We start from the raw sequence: 25,325 nt of genomic DNA, 5'->3' as shown, positions 1-25,325 counted from the left end.
AGAAGCAACCTCCGCCGCCAGGACATAATGATTCAATCGCATTGCATTTGGGAAATTCTACGATTTACTGGAGGACGTACAACAGAAATGCAACATTCCACCAGTAATGCAATTCAACGTCGATGAGAATTCAGTGATTCCAGTAACTATCTCTTGTCAATAGGAGAAGCAAGTAAACTAAAAATTATTATCTTCATTCAACAGATGTAGACCAGAAATGCCAAAATTCAATGCGGGGAAAAAGGCAGAAGAGCGCTATAACTTTAGCTGAGCGCTATCATAGAATCTTCCACAGGACTCCCTATGTTGCTACTGTCGGTACAATTCAGTTCCTCTACGAGCGGCGATGGATGGATCCAACGCTATCAATGCCACTAGTAGGTACATAACGGCACAGATATTCTTTGTTCCTGCTTTGAGTAACGAAAAATTGCAGTCCAATCATTTTGATCATATTGTTATATTTTGTACATGCTAACTGAATAAAACCCAATGAAATATACGTGATAGTTGCAAAATAGAATAAACTTTCCTTTTATGAACTTGTTATGTTATTTCCTAGCGAAAACATGCTCAAAAGATTGAATCAACTAACATGGTCATATTGCTCCGCATGGTGGCCCATTTTGCCTCGTAGTGCTTTCGATTGACGGAAATGGAACACATTTTTGAAGGTGTAAATTTTCCACATAAATCTTTTCTAAAGCATATTCATACAATTTACATCGATCAATAAGGTTTCAAATCGTGAGGTTTTAACATGTAGCATAATTTATAAATGTTTCTACGTGGTTTAGGACGTTTCGTTCTTAGGGGGACCATATTGCCCCTATCTACCCTACAAGTGTTTTTTTTCATTCGGTGTGATTTCACAGAGTTTTTTTCCTATTGGTCTCGTCGTTTTAGTCGGCTGTTAAGTTCACGCGTTTCATCCACAAAAGGATCCGTTTCCGCTTAAGTGACGCGCGCAATTGTACATTTCGGTGCGTTTCTGGTGCTGCTTATTGCAGCGAAGAAAGTCCTTCGAAACCGGACTACAGTGTTCGCTTTAATTTCGTACACCCATTTGCAACTGAAGATACGCCAGTTCGAAGGTGGCTTATTGCATAAATCAACATTTCGCACAAAGTTCTCTATGAAAAATTTAGATGACCATTTTCATTGGCACCCTAAACCATACGTTTTGCCTAGTATTCCGAAAAAGTCCCACAGTGTCGATTTCAAAAAAAAAAACAAAGACACCATTTTCATGAAAAACCAACAAACCGCTACTTCCGCCCTTCCCCCAACTTGGGTGGTTTTTCATTGTTACTAATATGCAAAGAAAAGGCGATACTTTAGCGTGTGGTAACCACGAAATTGATTGAAATACTCCTTCTACCCATTTTGTACCATCACTCGAATTCATAATATTGTCTAGACACCCATACCTGGGGCAAACATGTCGCGAAGGCTTCCGTGATTTCAGATACACCCCTTGCTCATGCCATTCATGATTTGGACCGCACACCGGGCCCTGTGCCAACCAACCCTTTCCTGTTTATTTTTTTTTTCTCTCTACCCCGGATACGCTATAGTAAATAAACGAATGCCACTGCCTGCGGAAACCGTCTTCATCATCGTCGTCAGGTTAACGACCGATATCTAGGGAACTGTTGCGACCGTTTCCCTGATATAGGAAAATAGATATAATAGGGAAAGGACTCTTTACCCAGATGTGCATGTTTCGAGTATGTAAATAGTTTTTGATTTATAATAAACAGTAGTAACTTGCCGCGGGGACATGATTTTACGACGGCATAAATATGCTTGTTTACCAAATGATTAATGTACTCACCTTAATGGTATTATTATTTTGGCAGCATGTAGCTTTAATACAACTACTTTCGTCAGTAATGGGGCAGTCTAGGGCACAGCAATCCTGTGTTGCACTACCATTCAAGCTATTTGAGATGCCGTCAGAACCTGTGAAATGATTAATGTTAGGATATGCTCCTGCTCTCCACAGTGTCCACTTGACTGACCTGAATAACTGTTGAGCGCCTCGATTTCAACAAACTCCGGCTGGATTGTGGTCGAATGGATTCCCTCGTGGTGAAAAAACTCCTTCACCTTTTCCGCTATCTTCATGTACTCGGACAGGTTCCGGCAGCGAATATGAGCCGAAGCGATGATCCGATCGCCGGCCAGCTGCCAAACGTGAAATTCGTGCACCGCCAATACACCGTCCACCTTTTCCAATAGGCGCCTTTGGATAGCATCCACCTGGATGTGGGTAGGAACTGTTTGCAGCAGAATCAGTGCCGATTCACGCAGCAAGGGCCACACCGAGTGCAGGATTAGTATTACCAGCAGAATCGACAGAGCCGGATCCATGTATAGTTTATACTCCCACTCCGTGTAACGCACGATCTATTTTGGAAAAAGGACATTATTATAAACCTGAGAGTCAATGTAATTGCTACTTACAAGAGCACTGATTATCACAATAACACTACCCAGGGCATCACTGAGCACATGCAGAAATGCTCCACGCATGTTCATCTGGGACGAATCGTGAGAATGCCCATGGTGGGAAGTTTTCTTCACTGGAGGATTACCGTTCTGAGTAGAGAAAATGGATGCTCACAATTCAATCACATAATTAACGGGACAGTATAAACGCACCTGATACATGAATGATTTATTTTCACTATCCTCTGAATTAGCCACATGCGTCAGATTGCCGTGGGAACCATGGGACAACTGCATTCCTCCGTGAGAGTGCATATGCCCTCCTCCGTGTTCTGTGAAATGACAAATGTTAATTCCAATCATCTCTGAATGCGGCACATTATCGGATACTTACTGTGCAACAAACACAGCCCTAAAAGATTGACTAGAAGCCCAATAACACCAACCCATATGAGCAATTCAGGTTCGTGTATATGTTCCACCTCGATAAATCTGTCAGTTATTTAATCTTAGTTTTTCCAGCGTGACAAAAATCATATCAGTGATACATACCTTTTGCAAGCTTCTATCGTTATGCTGAAACATAACGCTACTAGAAATACTGCATTGACCAGCGCGCCGAGTACCTCCGCTCTGGCCCAACCGAATGTGTTTTTGGACCATTTCTTTGGTGACATCTAACCAAAAAAAAGAAAAACATTGTTAGGCATTGTTAATAGACCTTCAAGCAGCCAAGCAAACCACTCACCTTAATTGAAAGGAAGGAGATCACGAGGGCGGCAATATCGCCCAGCATGTGAAAACTGTCGGCCACCAAGGCCATCGAGTTAGTCAGATATCCTACGACGATCTCAACGAAGAAGAAGAACACCGTCAGCGTCATCACCGTCAGCAGGCGACATTTCTTCCCACTGAATTTTGCCATTTTGCGCTTTTGTACACCAATTTATACTATGAACTACAGAAAATAAACAAACTAATATGCTCTAACACGATCCCACTGCCTCAACAAAGGCAGTCAGATTTTAAGTAACGCCTGCTAAGAATTGTCACAGCTAGTCGCAGATCAGATGATTTTCTGGAAATGAAAAAAGAAAAAAATACAAATGGTGAGTAGTTCGGATTAATATTTTTAGATGAGGTGTTCATAAATATTATAAAGAACTGTTTTTTAATCAATAAAACTCTGATGAATTGAAATTTTTCATGTTTTCATAATTTAGAAATTAAGGTGTTCATAGCGTGATGATTCCGCTTATATATACATATTGCTAGATTCATCCAAAGGCTGCCCTTCATTGATGGATCTAATGATTTGTCTTTTTCAAGGTTGGAGGGGAATATATTTTGTAGTTTAAAGCCTTCATAATAGTAAAAATCAATCATCAAAGGTTTTCAAAATCATATTAATGCTACTCTTAATTAAAGCCCTGTAATAGTTATCCCTTTTTAGTTCGTTTCTTCAGTGAATTCAACTTTATGAAAGAAAGCTATAGAGTATTGTGGCATAGACTGCATTGTTGATTCATGAATCATTCTTGCTCTAGCGAGAACAATATACAAACCATATTTCGAAATGTATGTCCTTATTGCCAATGTCTTTTCCGCTGCTGATACACTGCGGTCACATGTGATTATATATTGGTTTCACCAATATACCACCATAATCCCACATTTCGAATAGATAAAACACTACACTATGGTAACCATTTCAATCTACTTTTGGCAACGCACAATACACAAAAAAATTGTGCATGCAAATGCAAAAATACGCAAGCACTTTCTATCAGACGGCAAGAAACCCGACAGTGCATCATTTCGTCCAGCCTCCACAGCGGATTTGAAGTTACGCACAAAATCGCATCGCGCTATGTGACGTTATTCATTTACAACACACTATCGAATTTCCGAACTGATTTCGCTCTCGAACTTCGTATTTAGCAAAGCACTGTTCGTAACATCAGCATTATGAGAGACTGTTGACTAGCTGGAGCGAGACTGTATAATAGATATCGCAAATGATATCTTTTATATTTTCGCCCGTTTAAGTTGCAATATTTCCATCCTCTTCAAAGTCTGTAGAGCAAAAAAAAATACATTTCGAGCGAGTGATTTACGCGCGACTGGTATATAAAATTCGCTCGGTAAAAAGTACTCGTATGGGTAGGTAATCACAAGAACGCACAGTAAAAATGTATGCAAAAATGGGAATGCTTCCATTTTTCGAAAATTTATAAAAAGTAGAAAGTGTGTTGTTCTCATCTTCCAAGTCCCATAGCAGTTCATACAGTACTTACAACTATGTTGTGGCAGCAGCAAATAAACCGTGAAAAAAAAATTATGCACTCACATCACTCACATTTTTTATGCAAATCCGGAAGTTTCTTATTGATTATTTTCTAAGATGCTTAGAATCGCAAGTACCACCGTGTCACTCGTGATGAACACCTTTAAAAAGCATCTAAAGGCTGAAAGATAGAAAGGGGTTGGCTATAAAAGTGGTCCGATTACCCCAAGATGGGCATGAAAGTTTTGGCATAACTTGAGCGCCAGAAAGGTGCGAGTCTGTTCTGTCTAGAAAACTAGGAAACGTTCTGGACTACATGTATACAAAGAGCAGAAAGAACCAAACCGGAATGAGACGACGAAACCTACGTCAAGGTCGACTTCCATTCAACTCCTTGGACAGGAATATAACGTAACCAAGTCAAAGTTTTATGTTCGAGAGAACAAAATGAAAATTGTGATGATTTTTTTTATCTGGAAGGCGATTTGCGGATGTGGGGAAGTAGAAGTTTTTCATTTTCATTTTCGACGTACGCCACGTTTTGAAGATTTTTTTGGAACGTAAATAACCCAATTCAATGAGAACAGATTTTTATGATTCTCTATCAATCAATTCGTGAGCCCAGAGTTTAGGAATTTTCAAAAATGAAATAGATAAAATGAAACTCTAATTTTAACGTTTGTGACACCAGTCAATGAAGTCCGAATGAGCTAATATTTCGTATAGGGTATATTATCGTGCAAATCAACATTTCGTAGCAAGTTACGAATGAAAAATCGAAATAACTATTATTGTTGACCCCAAAAAACCACATTTTCGTTTCGTATTCCGAAAAAAAAACTAAGTCCCAGTGTGCCGATTTTTGACAAAAAAAAAATTTCGAGATGACACTAGATCTCGACGTTTAAAACATTTGGCATCAAATTTTTTTTAATGAAGTAAAAATATTGAATACTTGAAATAAAAGTCATTTATTGCACTTCATAGCAAATATTTTTTTATATATTTGCTATGAAGTGCAATAAATGACTTTTATTTCAAGTATTCAATATTTTTACTTCATTAAAATGTTTCGAGATATTGCGTCCAGTTATTGAATGACTCAAGCTTTGATTATCAACAATGATTTGACGTGCTTTAATCGTAATTTTATTTAAATTAATCACAAAAAAATGTTTGCCCCAACTGATGACTGATGAAAAACGGTGGGTGTTTTCCTTCGCATACTTAATAGTAAAAAAAATATGTAAAAGACATATGTATCAATACCGTTCTGAGGTGTATGATGTAATACAATTAATGATGATGAGTTCAATGGCACATAACTATACAGTCACAAACAAACAATTCACACCAATTTCAAAATGTTGAATATTCAATCAGCTCCGTAGTCTTGGTTCCCCACGTATTGATACGATATCCCTCTCACTGCTTTGTCAGCAGAAAATATAAAAAAACACTCCATTGCACCATGTTCAATTCATTGGTTTATCATTTAATCTGTACGTGTCAGAATGAAGATGCGCAATTTCAAAAACAAGACATTGATTGCACAAGGACACCTTGCGCGCACATTTCGAAATCAAAAAGCTGAGGCACAGATTTAATTTTCGCTGCCATTCTCTTTGGACTAACAATTTTGCATCGAATAACAAATTGCAATTTGTCATTTAGTTTCATTAACCTCTGTTACTACTCGGCTATGAACGGGGAAAGCTACCCTTCTGTTTTTTTTCTCCGCAGTGATGATTAAGTGTTCGTTGAATATTTTATATTTACTCGAGTGTAGTGCGCTTATTATCACAAACGCGAGGTCAGCTATGCTTGGCATGCGCAAGGTTCCTGGTTGGCAAACAGGAACTAGTGACTGAGCTTCGAATACCTGATCTAGGCCAATGCACAGTGGTCCAGGAGGTGCATTTAAGTGGAAATTAGCATTTAGAGCTCGACAGTTATTCTCTAGACAAAACAGTCTTTGACAAAGTTGTTACATATCATAGAACGCTCATCTTTATTTTATCAAAAATAGGGTGTCCACTCGCTCCACCTAATCCTGTCCAATTAATCCAGTGTTAGATTTAGTTATTATTAAATTGTTATTATATAGAAAACTAGCTGACCCGGCAAACTTCGTCCCTCCCAAAATTTGTTATCAATATCTTCAAACATCCACGTTCCCTCACTATGAGCAAGTTCATGGGTCCAATCGCAGAACTGTTCATTGATTGATCTTCTAATCGACCCCGTTGAATTTACCTTTTACTATAAAATTCCTGGTATTTTTAACAAAACTCAACATTATAATATCAGATTTTCTTCAAACATAATTCTCGTTCAAGATTTTTCAACCACTTGCAAATAACATGTTTCTCCGTTACATGGAATACATGTTTATACAGAAAATATGATAGAATAAAGACAGCCCTAAATCGTTAAATTCCTTCCTCAAGTTCTGCTCTTATCAACACATCCAGAAATCCTTTTTTTTGTATAGATAGAAGAAGATATAGGAGTGGGTTTCATCACATTGAAATCCATTTCCACTTTCGAACAAAGATCAATTTCGCTAGCGCAAACATCAAATGCACTAACAGCCCTTGTCACAATGTAATTGTAGAACATATGGGAATTTAATTTTCCGAATTTTCTCTTTATCCTTCAGAGTTTTCCGAAAATTTTTAATTGGAACCCTTTATGGGACAAGTCCAGAAGAGGGAGGGGTGTCACATCATTTTAGAAGCTTGATTAACTCTCTAGTAATGCAGAAATTTGTGTTTCATTTGTATGGCTTTTATATTTAAAATTATACACCAAAATTGTCTTCGTACGACTTTATCAAAATTTTGCGATGCAGAATTTGTCAATAGGGGGTAATCGTAGCCACTTGGTAACGCGTTCGCTTAATAAGCGATCGATCGTGAGTTCAAACTCAGGGCCCTCAATTGACCATCTTTGTGTTGTTATAGAATCACTACGTCCACGCAACCATCATCAGCTATGGAGATCGATCCACGGTGGAACAAAGATCGATTCATCCATACAACTGCTCTGCTCTGCAAGAAACATCGGGCTGCTGTTCTATAAATAACCCAACAATGATCGATTTCAACTGTCTCCGCTGTCCGATCAGCTGAACAATGGAAGAACAGATAGAATACCCTTACGCCTAAATGGCTACTACTGTGTAATTTACCATAATGTAATGGAGCAGAAAACCTAAACGCCTAAATGGCTACTCTACTACTGTGTAATTTACAATTTATAGAAACATAATTATATGTACATGTACACGATAAAAAAAAAACCCGGCTCTGTTACAGATAAAATGCTAATGAGCCTGATAAATAAATAAAAGGGATAAAAAAAAAAAGAATTTGTCAATATTTTAATCCTGTTCAAAGTTGATTTCTCATGATTTCAATTTAAATTTACTCAAATACAAAGAATAACATAACTTTGAAAATCACATATTATATAGACTGAAATTTGTTCTTTCAATTTCCGTCAACAAATATTTTTCATGTTTGCCTCAGAAAGAATGGCAAGCAATTGAAGAAAGTGTTTTTTTTTTTTGGGAAGAAATATCAATAACATTGAGTGAAGTTGAGATATTGACAAGTTCTGCATCGCAAAATGTTTGTATTAGCTAGCTCTAAAAGTCTTCCGAAGACAGTTCGCATGTAGAATTTGAAATATAAAAGGTAGAGCAAAAAAACAATTTTTCTCATGGTGACTCTAACGCAACTTACCAAAAAAGCGCTACATCGGTTGTTTCTAGAGATTGATTAAAAACTTTGTTCTACAAAGATGTCTCAAAAAACGGGGGTTGAACTATGCTTACCTCTATCTATAGAGATAAGAAAGTTGAATTTTGATATGTAACAACTTTGTCGAAGACAGTTTTTGTCTAGAAAATAACTATCGAGCTCTAAATGCTAATTTCCACTTAAATGCATCTCCTGGACCATCGTGCAACGATGACGCTGCTAGTGTTCAGAAATTGATAATTTTCATGAACATAACCTTTCATAACAGTACTAAAAGTTAATAAACGATAGCCATTTAGATGTGGAAAGAATCACTCGCCATCCGAATACCTTCTGTAGAGGTAAGTGTGCAAAAAATGCATTACTAAACAATGGATAACAATGGATAACAAAATATCCGCACAAAATTATCATGATGGAAGTATAGAGAGAAAGACCTTTTACACAAAGCTTTTACGCATCATTTTAGTTAACAGACAGAAAACATATAAATGTAAAAGTTGATACATATTTTTTTCAAAATTTCCTTCCAGCTGCAAGGTAGGGATTTTTTTTCCATCAACGCAGTTATACCGTGTAAAGAAAATCTATTTGACCAATACAATTCGTTGTTTTCTAATATGTGAATGTATTATTTATAATTTTGTTATGGTCGAGATATCGCCAAATTCCAAATAACATGCCCCAATTTTGTATTTAATACTAGCAACATAATTTAATTTTACAGCCCAAACGACAGTTAAACCCGAATATCTCTAGCATTCTTTCTGTCCTTTTAGTATTGACGACGTTAATCTTCCTTCCATAAGATCCACTGTCAGCATTTCTCTTTCTCTTCTCATGCAAGATAATTTTATTTTTTCTCAAGGTCATTGGGCCGGGATGAGAGTAACAATTTTGTCACGTAGAACCACTTCCATTAACTTCCATGTCCAATGATTAAGAATGACAAAAGTTACTCACACATAATGATTAAACTATACAGTGGGCTCAGATGCTGTGAAACGCATTTTGATAATATACTTTTGTATACAAAATCAATTTTTCTTTAACATTATAGCTCACCTTCAAATCAAATAGCACTTGAACTATACAGTTGCAACAACAACTTTAATTTGTCTGTTCGGTCAAATGACAATTGCAGAAACTTCACTTTGGATAAGTATGTTCGTAGTGAACTTTTTTCTTCATTTCTTTCGCTGCATGTATACACAAATCGACTTTTTGCAAACAAGGCTACTTACTCTGTTTCTCTTTTATTCTGATCAATCGCGTGTACAGAAGGATGGGATAACACGGCGTATTATACTATCTAAAATATGATGTAACCTTGAAGATGTTAACGTATTATCCGTAAACGAACTCTTGGCCGTTTTTCTTTTCGTGAAGATAAAATATGCAATCGTTTAAAATGGTGAAAAAAAACTTTGGAAATTTTAGAGAAAAAACGGAATTGAAACACTCAATAGATGGATATTGGATACTGAATCGAACATTCACAAGAACGAGAAGAAAGCATTATCCCGTCTTTTTTATGGCAAATGTTACATGTCAATAGATTCAATAAAACTTGCAACATCGACATGATCCAACGAGGCGATTCGAAGAACCGAAGAATTTATTTAAAAAATACTAAACACTAAATGTTATTGAGTGGATGAATATATCTAACAGTGTGAGCTCTTATTGACTGCAATTAGTGATGTCTAAATTTTTCATTTATTCGATTATCGATTAATCGTTGGGGCATTTTTCAATATTCGATTCATTCGAATAATTGTTTTTCAATATTCGATTAATCGAGCGAATATTTATTTCTTGTAATAATCACGTATCACGTTATCATTCTGGTCGTGTGGTCTATCGGATTGTCGATGTTAGATGGTTGGATAAAAAAATATTGAATAAAAAAATTATATGGCCTAATTTTTAACCTAAAAATGCATTAAACTTGAGAAAAATTCCTTCTTTCATTAATCGCGATTACAGTGGCAATTATTCGATGTATTCATATTTTTATTTTAAATTATTCGATACAAAATTACTCGATTATAATTTCAGATATTCGATTATTTGAATTAATCGAACGATTAACCGACGTCTCTAACTGCAATGAGCACCACCGAGTGACCATGAATAGTTTTGTATTCTATGCAGCCGGCGTTGTCAAGGACTCGTCAGGCTACGTGCTTAGTGTAAGATAATTGAGCGTTATTTGTTTCGATTTATAGAAAAAACAGGGCGAACATATCGCTTAGACTAGAAGACTGTGATTTGCTATTCTACAGAGCACTTCTGTTTGTCTAAGGCAAGAGTTGGTGATGGAGAAATCTGGGTTTACTGTTGAAGATTCTAACTGGCACAAAGAAAAATGATAATACAAAAGATTTCTCAAACAGATTTGTGATAATACTCAAATGAACATGAGAATTCAAATATACTGCAAAACGGAAATTATTAGAACTAATTTGACCAAATAGTTTTTCGGATAACACTTGATCAAACATCTAAACTTTTTTTTTAAGTATTAATACAAGTTTCACCCACTGTTTTGTTCTCTATTTTCCCGGCACGAAAATAAGTAGAATAATGATGTGATAGTTTGAATTAATGAAAATTTAAAGTTGTCCATATTTCTGGAGAGAACAGAACATGACAAATGTGAGTTGAACCGGAAGAAATAATCGAATTAAAACCCAACCCACCAGAATTGAAAGTCTCAGAATAAAGCACAATCAGTACTGGATCCAGCAGACATGTAATAGCTCATCAAATGACTTTAATCCCGATAGCGCTGCTCATCAGCAACAAGTAACGTTATCACCGTAGATAAGAGCTTACTAGATGCATGAATCGATTATTAATTCGTGATTCAGTAACAACCTTCTGAAACACTAAGAATCTTATCTCAACGTCTCTTTTTCTGAATTGGCATGCTTATCATCAATCGTTTTTCGTGTTCCAAGCCTCGTATTGCGTATAGCTTTTATGTGTCGGCCTGAATGCCAATCCATGCCTGCATTCGCCATATGCCCTTTGTTTCAGCACAGTGATAACTAATCACTTGCACAGTGCGTGCGTTATGTTATCATCAAAGTTGAACACAATCTACGCTTCTTGTCTGTTTATCTGGGAAGCCCAATTCTAAATTATCTCGAACAGGGCTAGTGTCAAACTTATCTGAAGCAGATACACAGAGTATACATTACTCATAAGCTCCCCATCAACTGTGCCAACTGGCCTGAATCATGTGAATCATTTTTTGCTGATTACCAACTATAAAATGTACCACTTCGAAAATTAACGAAGGTTCGTTCGATATGTAAGTCGGGGTGTCAATTATTTGATCTGAACGGGAATCGAACCCGATGTATTGAAACACTTGATCGGAGACGAAAGATTCAACAAGCGACGTTTGTAGCTAAACTATCCGATGGCGATGTCGACTGCTCTAGCATTGTAGATAGCCTACGCATATAACATCGCGCGATCGAAGAAATATAGGATTATATCGCCGGCCGATTGATACTGAGGGTTACTCTCGGTTACCTTCTCAGGTTTTCAAGAAATAAATTTGATAAAGATCACACGCGATGAATAACGGGTTACACCGCCAGTGTCATGGGTTTTAGAAGAATTAGTTCGGTTACCTTCTCAGGTTTCCGAAAGATAACTCCCCGTCGTCACGATGGGGATTGAATAAAGAATACGAATATATAGCCGGTTCAATTGATTTTGAAGAAGTTATCTCGGGTACCTTATTAGGTTTCTCAAAAATTAACTCTCTGTAGTCGCGATTGAATACACGCGATGAATATAAGAATGTATTGCCGGTCTCATTGATTTCATAGATGTTCGCTCGGTTACCTTGTCAGGTTTCCCAAAGATAACTGTCCACCGTAGTGATTTAGTTTAGTAAAAAGCATACGCAATAATTAATAGAATATGGTCGGTCCGATCGGTTCTACAGGTTTTCCTTCTAAGGTTACCTGAAGAAAATCTCTCCCGCGTGTTGTGACACATACAATTTTCAGGATTTTGTTTCGTCGAGTAGTCGATACTTTGTGTTTATGTAATCACATCACTTACCTCAGTGAATCCTGATTATCACCTCTCCCCACTAACAGCTATCCCTGCCATGATAGACGCTAGGGAACCACGCTATAGAGGCGACCCTTCTGGCCTTCGGGCGGCGAATATCATACTAACATTCATTCCCTTCCCCTGGTAAGGACTTGGCCGGCGTCGTTATTGACTATTAAAAGCTCGAATCACCGAAACTTGCATAATGAGAATGATTTGCTACTCCCAAGCGCCATTCAGTGTGTTCTTTGTACAATTTCGCAGATTCAGGTCAATCACGGAGTGCAACTACGAAGTGTACAGTCTACCCAAACTCAAGCTCAAGCTCAATGGCGATGTCGACTGCTCTTATCTCCTATCGCGTTTAGACTTTCGGGCCTCGGGTAGGATGCTGCGATATGCAGCCGGAATTTCATCGTACTTTGTATGGATACTAGGGTGCCAATGAATGTATGGGAAAAAATCGACCCTGAAATTTTAAGAAGTTACCCTATAAAATATGTTCACCACCTCAAAAAAACACTCTATCACTCTATGCAAAATATCAGCTCAATCGGACTTAAGGGAGAGTGGCGCAAAGCGATCAAATGTCTTAAAATGACATGAAACATCGAGATATAGTGGCATTTCGAAAAACGTATGGTTTTGGGTACCAATAAAAATAATTATCTCGATTTTTTATTCTGTTATACTACGGATTGTACGTTTTACTAAAGCTCATTTAGAATCCGGAATCATAAAACCAGTTATATCTCGGGATTGATTAAAGGTACAAAAAATGTTTTTATTATAAAATTAAATGTTCTTTTCAGTATATTGAAAAAAAATGTGCCGTTACAATTTGATGAATTTTCGTACTTTTCTTCGGATACCCTCCATCATAGTTTTGACTTTCTGTTTGCCATCCTCAGCGGCCGTTTTATTCCACGATCTCTTCATGTCTGAAGAATCCCGAGTCAATTGGGCACCCTTCATCAATTTCCGTTTGACAATTGCCCAATATTTTTCGATTGGACGGAATTGGGGGCAAGTGGGAAGATTGAGGTCTTTCTCAACGTAATCGACCCCATAGTCACGGTACCACTGAAGCGCCTCTTGACTTTAGTGGTGGCTTGCCAAATCTGGCCAAAACTTCATCGGATCTTTGTGAGCCTTAATAAACGGAAGAAGACGTTTCTGCAGGCACTCTTCCCTATACATTTCCGAGTCCATTGTCGCTACGTTTTGTATTAACCCACACTGCCGTTCCACGCATAGTTGTCCCATGTTCCTAAATCAGCAACTGAGAAAAACGCAATCAAAGTCGTCTAGCATATTTGTATACCAGAAGCTTTAAGCATTTCAGTTTGGCAATACACCGGGTTTTTAGAAGTAGTTTTTAATGTTGTTTAATTATTGTTTAATGAAATGTGAAGAGCTCCCCTCGCTTGAAGAAATCAAGTTTGATTACGGTTTGAAAATACATGGTGGGACAGTTACGCCTAGAATAATAACATGGGACAATTGAACGGTTTTTTTTAAATACTGGGAACTAACGATAAGTTTTTTGGTGTTTTTTCCGCAACATTATGCATAAAAACATCGTTTTATGAAAAAGGAAATGATCTGCAACACCTTTGTAGAGTATAAATCTCATTGTTATTAGACATCCGATAACAAAGTGTACACGTGTTCTGTTAAGTTTTTTTTTCTATTTGTTTGAGAATTAGTTCGTTCTTTCAAACCAGAAATGAGTGCATTAGCCCTACTGAAAGTGTGACATAAAATTCTTGTGCTTGAACCGATTCATTTATTATTGATCTACAAAAAACATGGTGGGACAGTTATGTCTTGAAAATCAACATGGGGCAATTAAGCTTGATGTTGTTTTTTGAAAAGCTAGGAAGAAACAATAAGTTTTTTTTGTGGTTTTCTGGAATCATGCATAAAACATCGTTTTACGAAGAAAAGTGAAAATTGTCAAAAAGTAACATGGGACAACTATCCGTAGAACGGCAGCACATGTCTTGAAATGTTTTCTTGAACATGGCGGTATAACATGACAAACATATCAAAAGAGCCTTTTTACTATAAAAAAATTAGAAATGTTTTTTTCAAATATCACGAAAATGTCTGCATTTAGAAGGAGATTGATGAAAAGCTTTTTTTATTTTAAATCACATCATGATTCATAATTTGTGGCTAAAAATTATTGTTAACATACAAAAATTTTATGTTTCAAAAATTCATAAAAATTCGATGTTCCACAAAGTTCGTCAAAAATAGTTTAACCATCTTGTACCCATTTTTTAAATTTAGGTACAAGATCCAGGAATCTCAAGCAAGAGTTTCTTCGAGATGGGAGTGAGTGGAAGGCATTTTATGAAAAAAAAACTCTCAGCTTTAACACATCGCGTTGGCTAATCGCTGTCTAGAGTGCGACTGAATTGTGTATCCTCTGAGCAATTTATACTCCTCCTTCTCGCGATGCAACGTGACATCGACGAAAGAAACCATTCCATGTATGCTAACTGTCGAGTTACATGGAAAAATGTTGCTTGTTGCATTGTAAAGCATGTGAGCTTAAAATCAGTGAAATTGGAAAAAAAACCTACCTATTTTTATTTTAGTTACATCATTTGTGTACTTGTTTCACCAGCTTCACTATATCCCTCTACAACCTAACCCCGCCTTTAGACGGGCTTCACGGATTTTTTTAAAAATTATTCAGACATTATTTTCAATGTTCACCCACACTAGCACGTCTTCAAAATACTTTCATCTATTATACAATCACATTGGTTTTATGTTGGTTGGTTTCTGCTAGGAGTATTTTATGTCGAAAGTAGAAAATTCGAGATAAAAGAGGAAAAAAATAATTCGATTTCAGTCGCGCACTCCAAACGAAAAACAAACACACTTTCTGAACATTTCATTGGTAGAAAAATTGGTCGGTAAGTTTGATTAGTATTTTATGTTCGACATCAAGTTTTGTTGTTATGGTAACAAAAAATAACAGTTTTTTTTTTGTAAAAACCAAGATGGTGGAGTTAACAGGTGGCTCGTAATTTACACTATTTTGAAAAGACGTATATGTGCTCCCGTGGCCGAGTGGTTAGCGTCAAACCTAACATGCCGAGGGTTCGGGTTCGATTCCCGTTCTGGTAGGGGAAATTTTTCTTCAAAGAAATTTCCTCTGACTTGCACTGTGGTCACGCGTATTCTAGAGCTTGCCACTCAGAATGCATTCAAGGCGTGTTATTTGGCATAGAAATCTCAACTAAGTACTAATGAAAATGACGCAAGTAATACTACGTTGAGACGGCGGAGTTCCTCTAGGAACGTTAGTGCCATATAAGAAGAAGAAAAAGAAAAGACGTATGAGGAATGGCAAGACGAAAAGTTTGGATTTGTTTATGTTATTACTTACGTTGGTATGGTTACATTTGATTTCGTCGAAGGTATTTGAAGCAGTATAAAAAATAAACAGAAAATTGAAATTGAAAAACAAAAAAAATATACCACTGAAAAACAGTCAAATGTGTCAGGCCTACTTGTAGGACCCGGAAAGTTCACTGGATCCGCTGACACAACTGATCCACAGTCTACTGAATTTTAAAACATAAAAAATCAGTTTTTTTTGGAATCCTCATTTAAATATTCGTTTACCGAACTATCAGACTGAGGTTACGAGGTCCTGTCAAGCCCAGATGTTTTACAAAACTGCCGGTCGCCCAAGTATGATCACTACAAAGAAAAAATCCACTTCGATGTGAGCGTATGTTCCCCCCTCCGATGTCAGGCATGATAAAATTGATCATTTTCCAGATACTCCGGAAAGAGGACTTGCTCAACTCTCAACTTTGAAAAAGGTCACTTGGAAGCCTCGTTTCTCCTGTCGACTGATTGCTAGCTCGATGGAACGTTATATGGTTATAGAAATCGCTTCTTATCAAAAACACGGATAGGTAAGCACGGAAATGCGCAAAACAAATCTATGGGGAAATGGGAATGTGGAGATGGACCCCACTGAGTCGATATTGCTTCACGAACACGAACACTAGATGCCTTCCAAGGTGCGAAGTTGAGATGACTAAAGATTCTATACACTCAATGCAAAATGGAAGGAAGAAATGAAGAGAATGGTAGGAATTCGGAAACAAAATATATATCCAATACTCTGATGAAGCCTTAGTTGAAAAATAGGATGGATCGCATCCTTTGAATTTTTCCGAAATGTTTTGTATTGCGTTGACGACAAAGTTCAAGCCTAGATACTGGACATAGTTGAGGGAGAATATCGCGCAAATGAAGAGAACAACTTTGTGGTGCAGAAACAAATTCACTAATGCTTCAATGGAATCATGTTGTCAGAAACCCAAATTTATTTCACGATGTTCATGATCGATTAAAAGATTGCTACATTCATTTATAGGAAAACTGATTCTTCCAAACATTGCCCCACATTTCGCACGGCAAGTAACGTGAGATGGCTCGAGACATAAGATTCTGAAAGGCAAATGATGTGATTATAGTACTCATATCATGAGATTTGAAGTCCTGTCCTCATATGTTATCGACTTGGGTATCAAATAGTAGCTAAAAAGTAAGATGATTCCAGATTGAAGCGAATGATGTTGTTATCTCACGGTACTAGCAACGCAGAACAGAGGAGATTATGAACACTATCGCGCCTTTCATGATATATCTCGTGTAACGAATAGCCAAATTTCCCGTCCAATGGATGCGCCGTCATGCAAACGATGGTGGAAAAAAAAGTTCGTCATCATAATCTACACTAGGACATGAACAAGATATTGCAGACGGTGAACTTGCGCATCAAAAATGTTAAGTTTTGGCAAACACCGTATGCCGAGAGTCGTCTCAACGTTTAAAATGAGTGAGAATTATTTATCTGCAATAGAACCGCTCCAAAATGTCATTCAACAGAGTGAAACAGACTCGTCGTTTCAAATGTTGAATATTACAGTGGGGGTAACGATTATCAGAATCAGCCGTGCTGCATTGCTTTGTTTTTTTTTTTGTTGCAAACAAATGCGAGGACAAAATTCGGAGACGAATGCCCGCATTGTGAATGAAAAAGTGTATCCATTCTCCAAAGAATAGCAGAGTCCAAAGATGGAGAGACAAAGCAATTGGAATTCCCCCCGACAAACAAGAAACGATGACGACGATATTATGCTGGTTAATACTAGACATCTATGACATATGGTTACATCTCTTCATGGGGGCGTCAATCGTTCGCGAGACATTTTGTCCTACTTATTTGATCCAAATTTTTCAATATTAATATCGAGCATTGATTGCGTCATGTACCATCTCACAGTTTGGTTTACAAGGTTTGCTGAGTGTATTTGTCATAGGGATCCCACAACAAAATAAAGACTTGCGAATGCGAATATAGTAGCAATGTTAGTGGCACAAATCCAATATTGAAGACTATCGAACAATATGAAACTGTTCTGTAGTTGCAGACTACGTATCATCAATTTAATGTTTCTATACTTTGCTATCTATGAAATCATGTCCATGAACCCCTTAAACTTTAATCGTTCGTCAAAACAATTCAACTCACGATTCTCTTCATACCACTGCTAAAAATTCTGTAACTACGAACAAATATTGATCAACGCGCGACGTCTCGTCTCTCCGTGTAATCGTAAACTGTTCACACATTGGAGACACGTTGCCAAGACAATGAGACGCGGCTACACACAAGACGCCCCACAATACGAAATTACGAGTTGAATTTTTGATTAATGCAATCGATTAGCTTGATCAGTTACAGTTCACCCAATGCTCGCGTTGCTCTCGCAATGCCACTGCAACGAATTTAACATTGAATTATACTGATGTTCAAAGTCAAATATTTAACTGTGTCACCGCGCTGACGATTGCGCTGATAAGAGGTATGTGTGTTCTATTAAAATATCGGGCAGTAGACCATAATTGGAAGCAAACTTTACAAGTAGTTTAGATGTGCATAGAGTACTCAATATGTTCTATATGTTGTGTCGTTAAGATGTGTGATATTTCTTCTGTAACTAAGCGCAAGAAGAAGCGCAGCTAATTTATCGTTTTTGGAATAGAAATGAAACTCGATTGTAAAAAATGGCTATTAATGAATCAATCAAAATATGGCCCACCGCTAACTTCAATGTTTTTCTCTATATTCTATTCTACCGTCATGGTAAAACTATTTGTCTTTTGGGACAAGCATCTTTGATGTCCTGGAACTGCCAATCATCCAGACCATGTGCCATCAGACAGAACAAGTAACAATCGAGCGAGTGGAGTAGGACTTGCCATTTGAGTGTTTTCCAATAGGTTTTAACGGATTTAATAATTTGAGGCGGAGCGTTGTCATGCACTAGAATCACTTTTTCGTGCTTCTATTCCGAGCAAGCCGTTTTTCGCGCAGTGCTCGGCGCAATCGCAAATGAAGGAATTCAGACTGTTCTCCAGTGATTTTGCCATTCGGTTCCAATAGTTCGAAATAAATAACACCGACCTGGTCTAATCAAAAACAAAGTATAACCTCCGTAGTGTGAATATTTGGCCTATTCAACATCGTAGAAGGATTATCATATAATCCGTTTGTTTTGTTTTTCGAAGCTCATAGGTTTTAAGGAGCCAAACTCTTTAATATATGTTTATGCTAATATATATAAACAAGGGGACCTATTACTCGCAAAAAAGAAAAGGAGGGTATAAGGATATATGAACAATCACCCACGAAGCTCGATAACTTTAGGAAAACATATATTTGGAACATGGAATCAAGGTCTAACCGAGCGAACACATCTCTCACCGGTATGTTGGGCTGTATTCCTTGAATGACCATGATGATTGACAAAGGGCCTGGCCGGGTAAGGGAGATAAAAAGTGCCCCCAAACCAAATCACTAGCTGTATGGCAAATATTTTATAGGATATTAAATAAGATTTTGACGGTTTATTTGAACCCCTATGTGGTGTAACATAGGATCTATAGTGAAAAACGTACTTTTTCTTTTATTTCACGCCATCCTCAAAAGCTTCGAAATAAAAATTTGAAAAAAATACTGAATGTGCATCTTACTACGGTATATCAAGAAAAATTATCGAAAAAAAATCATCAAAAATGTAAGTACTAAAAAAATATTGAAATTTTGAAAATTTATTTTTTGGGATTTAGAGATGCAGTACTTCTCTAATTCATATTTCAATGTGTTCCTATGGCTTTTCTAGATATGCGTGATTTTTTCAGTGTTGCGCGGTACAAAAAATATTTTTTTTATATCTCCAAAGAGTCTGGCTGGGTAAGGGAGTAAAAAGTCCCCCAAACCAAATCACCAGCCGTATGGAAAATATTGTATAGGGTACAAATAAAACATATTGGCAGTAGTACCATATATTTGAGTCCTTATATGGTACACCATAGGATCTATGGTGAAAAATGCACCTTTTCGTTTTTTTTCACGCCATTCTCAATAGCTTTGAGACAAAAATATACTGAAAGTACTTAAGTGTATCGATCAATATTTTCAAACAATTGTTTCATCAGAAAATCAAACACTAAAAAAAATTTAAATTAACTTTTATTTTGCTTTTAATTTAAATTTTATTAATTTTTTTATTTTGAGATTCAGTACTACTCTAGTTTGAATTTTTTTTTCCTACGTCTATTTAGGTATACGTGATTTTTTTCAGAATTTTTAGAGCGTTTTCGCAATACAAAAAAAATATTTTCAGGCATTTCGAAATTTTGAAAAAAAGTTACTTTGAGACCCATTTTACCCTAATTTTTATTTAAATGCGTTCGTATGTGTTGTTTTTTTTCCACATGTAGGGAATTTTTTTCTTGGATATTCAAGAGGATTGCGCGAAAAAAAAATGTTTTTTTGGCCTTTGGACATTTTTAATTTATTTTGAATTTAGAGATACGTTACTGCTCTAATATGTTTTAAATTTGGTTTCGGTATATTTAGAGCATTGCGCTGTACAAAGATTTTTTTCTCGCATCATAAAATATATGAGATTATCTTTACATTGGATTTAGATGGTTTACCAAATTCGTAGGAGTCAGCAGTACAATAGAGCTCTGTGAGAAAAAAATAAAGTTCTTGTGGAAAGATCAAATGAGAAGAACACTTTAAAAATCTAAGTTATTTTTTTCTTATTTTAATCTTACAATTGAAAACCACGAATACAATAAAATAATCGATTTCAAGAAAATAAAAATAATAATGCAGACGATGAAGAACATTATTTTTGTGTCTCGCAATGTTCTTAAAAATTCAGGAAAAATTACGCCACATGTAGAAAAAAAAGACACATACGAACGCATTTCAATGAAAATCAGAGCAGAAGTGGGTATTAAAGTTATATTTTTTTCAAAATTTCGAAATACCAGAAAATATATTAAAAAAATTTATATTATTAATATTTAATTTTTTTTCTATTATTAGATTTTTTCATGAAAAAAATGTGCGAAGATATTTATCGATACACCTTAGTAAAATGTACTTTCAGTATTTTTTAATATTTTTGTCTCAAAGCTATTGAGAATGGCGTGAAAAAACGAAAAGCTGCATTTTTCACCATAGATCCTACGGTGTACCATATAAGGACTAAAATATATGGCACTATTGAGTAATTCCAAATGAAATCGACAAAAGACAAAACATGAGTATTTTTGATTCGAATGAAAGTGTTTATACCGTTTGGGTTAGAGGAAATATGAGTTTTCCACAGCAATTGAGAATTTTTTGACTCAAGCGTAACTTTTGAAAAGGGCGTAATTTGTGTATGTAAGCAATCATTCTTAGCCACAAATTATGAATTCTGATGTGATTTAAAACAAAAAAGGTTATTATCAATCTCCTTCTAAATGCAACCATTCTCGAGAAATTTAAAAAAATATTTCTAATTTATAATCTTTTTTATAGTTATGATCAGGACTACGTCTTCTATGTATTTAAACCACATGGAGTGACAATTTTCATTCTGATGTCAACAATTCAAAATTGCTTTCGTGTCTGCTAATCTGATAGAGAGTAAATTGCTCCACGAATAAGGATGAATTATTTTAACGTTTTCTGCGATTAGGTGAGGTTGCCACATTTGCATAGAACGATTGAATTTGCGTCTATTTAAGAAATCAAAAATCGATTTCGATCAAATCGTGAAATTCGATCGAGTTTCAAACCAATCGGATTCCGAAATGTGAATGACTGTTCGATACGGTTACCACAAGCATGGTTCATGGTCCATTGAACGACAATGACGAAATAATGCGGTTCGAAATAGAAAGGTACATCAGCTTGATTGATGTTGCCTGACGTATCGTTGGTTTCCCAATTCATGAACGGGACCCAGCAGTAGAGGTGGGCAAAACAGTTCATTTCAGTGAGCGGCTCAAAGCCACTCGTGCATTAAAACGAGCCCGCACATTTGAGCCGCTCTTTTTTGAACCGCGCGTCTTTTTTGAGCCGAGATTTTCGAGCCCAGAGTCTTTCAAAGAGCGTCTCTTTTGAACCGCGGCTTTTTTTTTTGAGCCGAGACTCTTTCAAAGAGTGGCTCTTTTTTGAACCGCGGCTTTTTTTAAGCCGAGACACTTCCGAAAAGCGGTTCTTTTTTGAGCCGAGACTCTCTTGAAAAGCGGCTTTTTTTTGAACCGCGGTTCATTTCTAAAGAACCGTGGATCGTACGCTCGTACCGACTCAAATGAGCGGCTCGTGAGCGCTTGCCCATCTCTACCCAGCAGCTATAAATTTAGCCGTCCATATTGAAAATGAAAAGCGCATATTTTCCACCAACGAGACAGAATTTGAACGAAAATAATATTAATTTTTCTTCTTTCAGAAAAAAAGTAATATATTTTAATAGTAAAGTAGAAATTACGATTAAAATATATTACTTTTTTTCTTTTTGCATTGAACTTTAAAGAGATAAAACATGTCAGTTCTTTTATGATATACATTAAATCAAGAAACATCGACTCAAATCGTTTCATTCGTTCTTTTTCATCGATCACATTCGATTAATTTTATAGATCGTTAAAACATTCAAACACACTTACATTACATTAGACCCAAAATATTCACTAGAAATAATGTATATAGCAGAACAACGTTTGCCGGGTAAGTTTCTTAATATAATCTTATGTAATTAAATATAATCTTCTGAAACTGACCAAATCTTGCTGAAGCAGATTTTACATCATTTGCGTATGTCAACACTATCGCGTTAGTCAAGAAGGATGGTAATTTATCCATAACCATGACATAGAGAACAAGTCCCAAAATCTCAACAACCACAGCATCGTCACAATTTCTTCATGAGAAAAATCATGTTGATGTTAAGGCAGGAAATAGATTTGAAAACTTTTGAAAGATTTTTTGCTGCGCGATCCACTATTCTTCCATCGGGCGGGATAATTTTTATAATTAGAGAACGAACGTCAGAACTCCGGCTGGAGCGAGTTGTATATATTCAAATGGATATATTATTCTGCATTACATTTCTCGTCCGAGGAAAATCGGGATCGGGAGAATTCGACTCACTGGTGAGTAGGGTAGATAACTCTATTTCAGATTTAAACATAGAACGTGTTGATTTCGATTCCGATTTTCAATTACGTAGCATATGACAACACCATGAAGAAGATTTATTTTGTGCAGACAGATATCCAATTGGGTGTTCAATCTGTTGGAAAAATGTTAACTCGTTTATTTGTATAGCATCAGTCCATCAATATGATGTCGTAGAAAGTTTTTTTGCTCTCGTTTTTTATCTTTAAACCCTTTCTAGGACAGAATCGATAGCAACCTATATAATATGAAAAGAAATATTCAAATCACTTTCCAGTTGTTCTCGGAATATCAGTTTCACAGTGATTAAATTGAAGTATTTTTGTTTAAACTGTTTTAGTGCTGAAAGAGCAAATTGATGTTACCAATAGCACATTATTACTTATCGAGACTTTTTAAAATGCTTCAAAACTCCCCTGAATCAATGATCCTTCCAAATTAAAAAATAACCTAAAAAGCTTGTTTCCGTTTCAGAATGATATACCCAAAAACAATGGTTATCAGACGTGGAAGACTCGTTGGAATCAAAGGGGAATCAGGCTCCCACTCCAACTACAGGTGCAGAAGTTCAATCTCCTATTTTGAGAGTCATCACACTATGTAGATCAAAACCAAATAAGAATCTGCGGGTTTTCTGAGTTTGTCTATTGAGAAGTATGTACATCAGAACTGCCGCGATTTTTGTCTTTCTCTGTTTAAGATTTATGTCAATGTTTATGTTCTGATAAAAGTATTTCTGTGATGACACCCACAAAAATAGGTTGGATTATTTATGGCTGTCAACCAAACAATACAGAAAAACAAAAATTACTCGTGTGTACACCAAAAAACTCTAGGTCATAGTACTAAAGGATAGTTTTCTACTACATAGCTTCTATTATTTCTCAATAATAATTTCTCAAACTTTCCAAAAACTGTTTCCGAAATCTCATAGAACTATGACTATCGCGTCTATGTTATAGAGAACTATATCATAAATTTAATGCGCCGTGGGGCAGCACCTTAACACATTGCGGACCGCTCACGAGTAGAAAACGTGTTTTGCGTTCCGTCTGTTACGGATGGATCACTACATAACCCGTATTTTTTACACTTGATGGTTAAATCCTTGGTTTGTCGAGAATCTAACAAGACCTACCGGTGGCTCGCCTTCGTCTCATCCACACCGAGGGAAACGATCTTATTCGTGGAATCCAAACAAATGAAGCGTTCGAGTTTGCCCCGAAACGTTCGGTCCTTAATGTGTTAAGCTGATTCGAGATAGAATATCCTCGATATTAGCCTAAAGTTCAGGCCCTAAACGAATCTAAGTTTCCTCGCTCGGTCTGGCATTGAATTGAATACCGCACGTGAGCCTCAACTTCGCTGTTGAATATGGAAACAGATGGACGTTGTTACAGTTTTGGTTACTTTTGTTTTTCTCCTAGGCTACAGTCGGTTCACCGTTAGCCCAACCTTGCCGACGTGTGGTGCCAGACGACGAGGAAAATGTATTTGGTTTGTGTGCAAATGTGTCTCAACTCGTTAATGAAATAGAACTTGTCAACAATAAACGCCCGGACGCCGGATGTTCTTTGTGTAACTCCATTGCAGACTAATATCAAACAGCCAAGCAACGGGTCTTTCGCTATATTCTTTGTGGAAATCGTAATATTTTTGGAAGAATAATGCACGGCATTCTTCTGGCTCCAGGGTAATCTAACGCGCATCGAATGAATGTGCTGATTTTTTTTTAATGAACAATAGTGTGAAGATTTAACCATTTGGCGTTAATCCGGTTTGAGCATAGAGTGTCGCTTCATGAAAGTCGCGATGAATAATCAAATATATTACTTACTGTTCAATTATTTGAAGTCAACCAATTCACAATAATTTTTAACTCTAATAAGATATTGATCAAAAAATTCTCTAAGGATGTATATTTAAATCAAGTATTACTTCGCTAAATTTTTTGTCTGTAATTTGATGACACGTCAATTTACGGGAATAAGGTTTTTTCTTCAATTGACTATCAGTCTGCTAGTTTGGTTACTACGTTACCACTCAATTTAAAACTATTTTTCCAATTTATTGGGCCCCATAATGGGCTCTCTTCTGCTCAATTTTTACGCTGCTTACAAATTTAATGTGGGTTCAGTTATCACATTAATTTAACAAAGTA

General features: G+C 36.5%; 1 protein-coding gene across 5 annotated transcripts in view; it reads right to left on the bottom strand.

The window, feature by feature from the left end:
* Positions 1-25,325, bottom strand: part of LOC129768016 (proton-coupled zinc antiporter SLC30A1) — a 60,528-nt gene that overhangs the window by 34,050 nt on the left and 1,153 nt on the right. For all 5 annotated transcript variants that reach the window (XM_055769373.1, XM_055769376.1, XM_055769374.1 and 2 more), the window contains exons 3-9: positions 3,203-3,532; positions 3,007-3,131; positions 2,849-2,946; positions 2,668-2,786; positions 2,470-2,604; positions 2,025-2,412; positions 1,838-1,965 (exon numbers count right to left, since the gene is read on the bottom strand). In XM_055769373.1, coding sequence (XP_055625348.1) covers positions 1,838-1,965; positions 2,025-2,412; positions 2,470-2,604; positions 2,668-2,786; positions 2,849-2,946; positions 3,007-3,131; positions 3,203-3,379 — 1,170 coding nt within the window. In that variant the 5' untranslated portion in view covers positions 3,380-3,532. The remainder of the gene's footprint in view (positions 1-1,837; positions 1,966-2,024; positions 2,413-2,469; positions 2,605-2,667; positions 2,787-2,848; positions 2,947-3,006; positions 3,132-3,202; positions 3,533-25,325) is intronic.

Source organism: Toxorhynchites rutilus, chromosome 2 (genome assembly GCF_029784135.1).
Source record: "Toxorhynchites rutilus septentrionalis strain SRP chromosome 2, ASM2978413v1, whole genome shotgun sequence".
NCBI lineage: Eukaryota > Metazoa > Arthropoda > Insecta > Diptera > Culicidae > Toxorhynchites > Toxorhynchites rutilus.
Note: the sequence above shows the minus strand (reverse complement) of the source record. Positions and strands in the feature narration are given on the sequence as shown.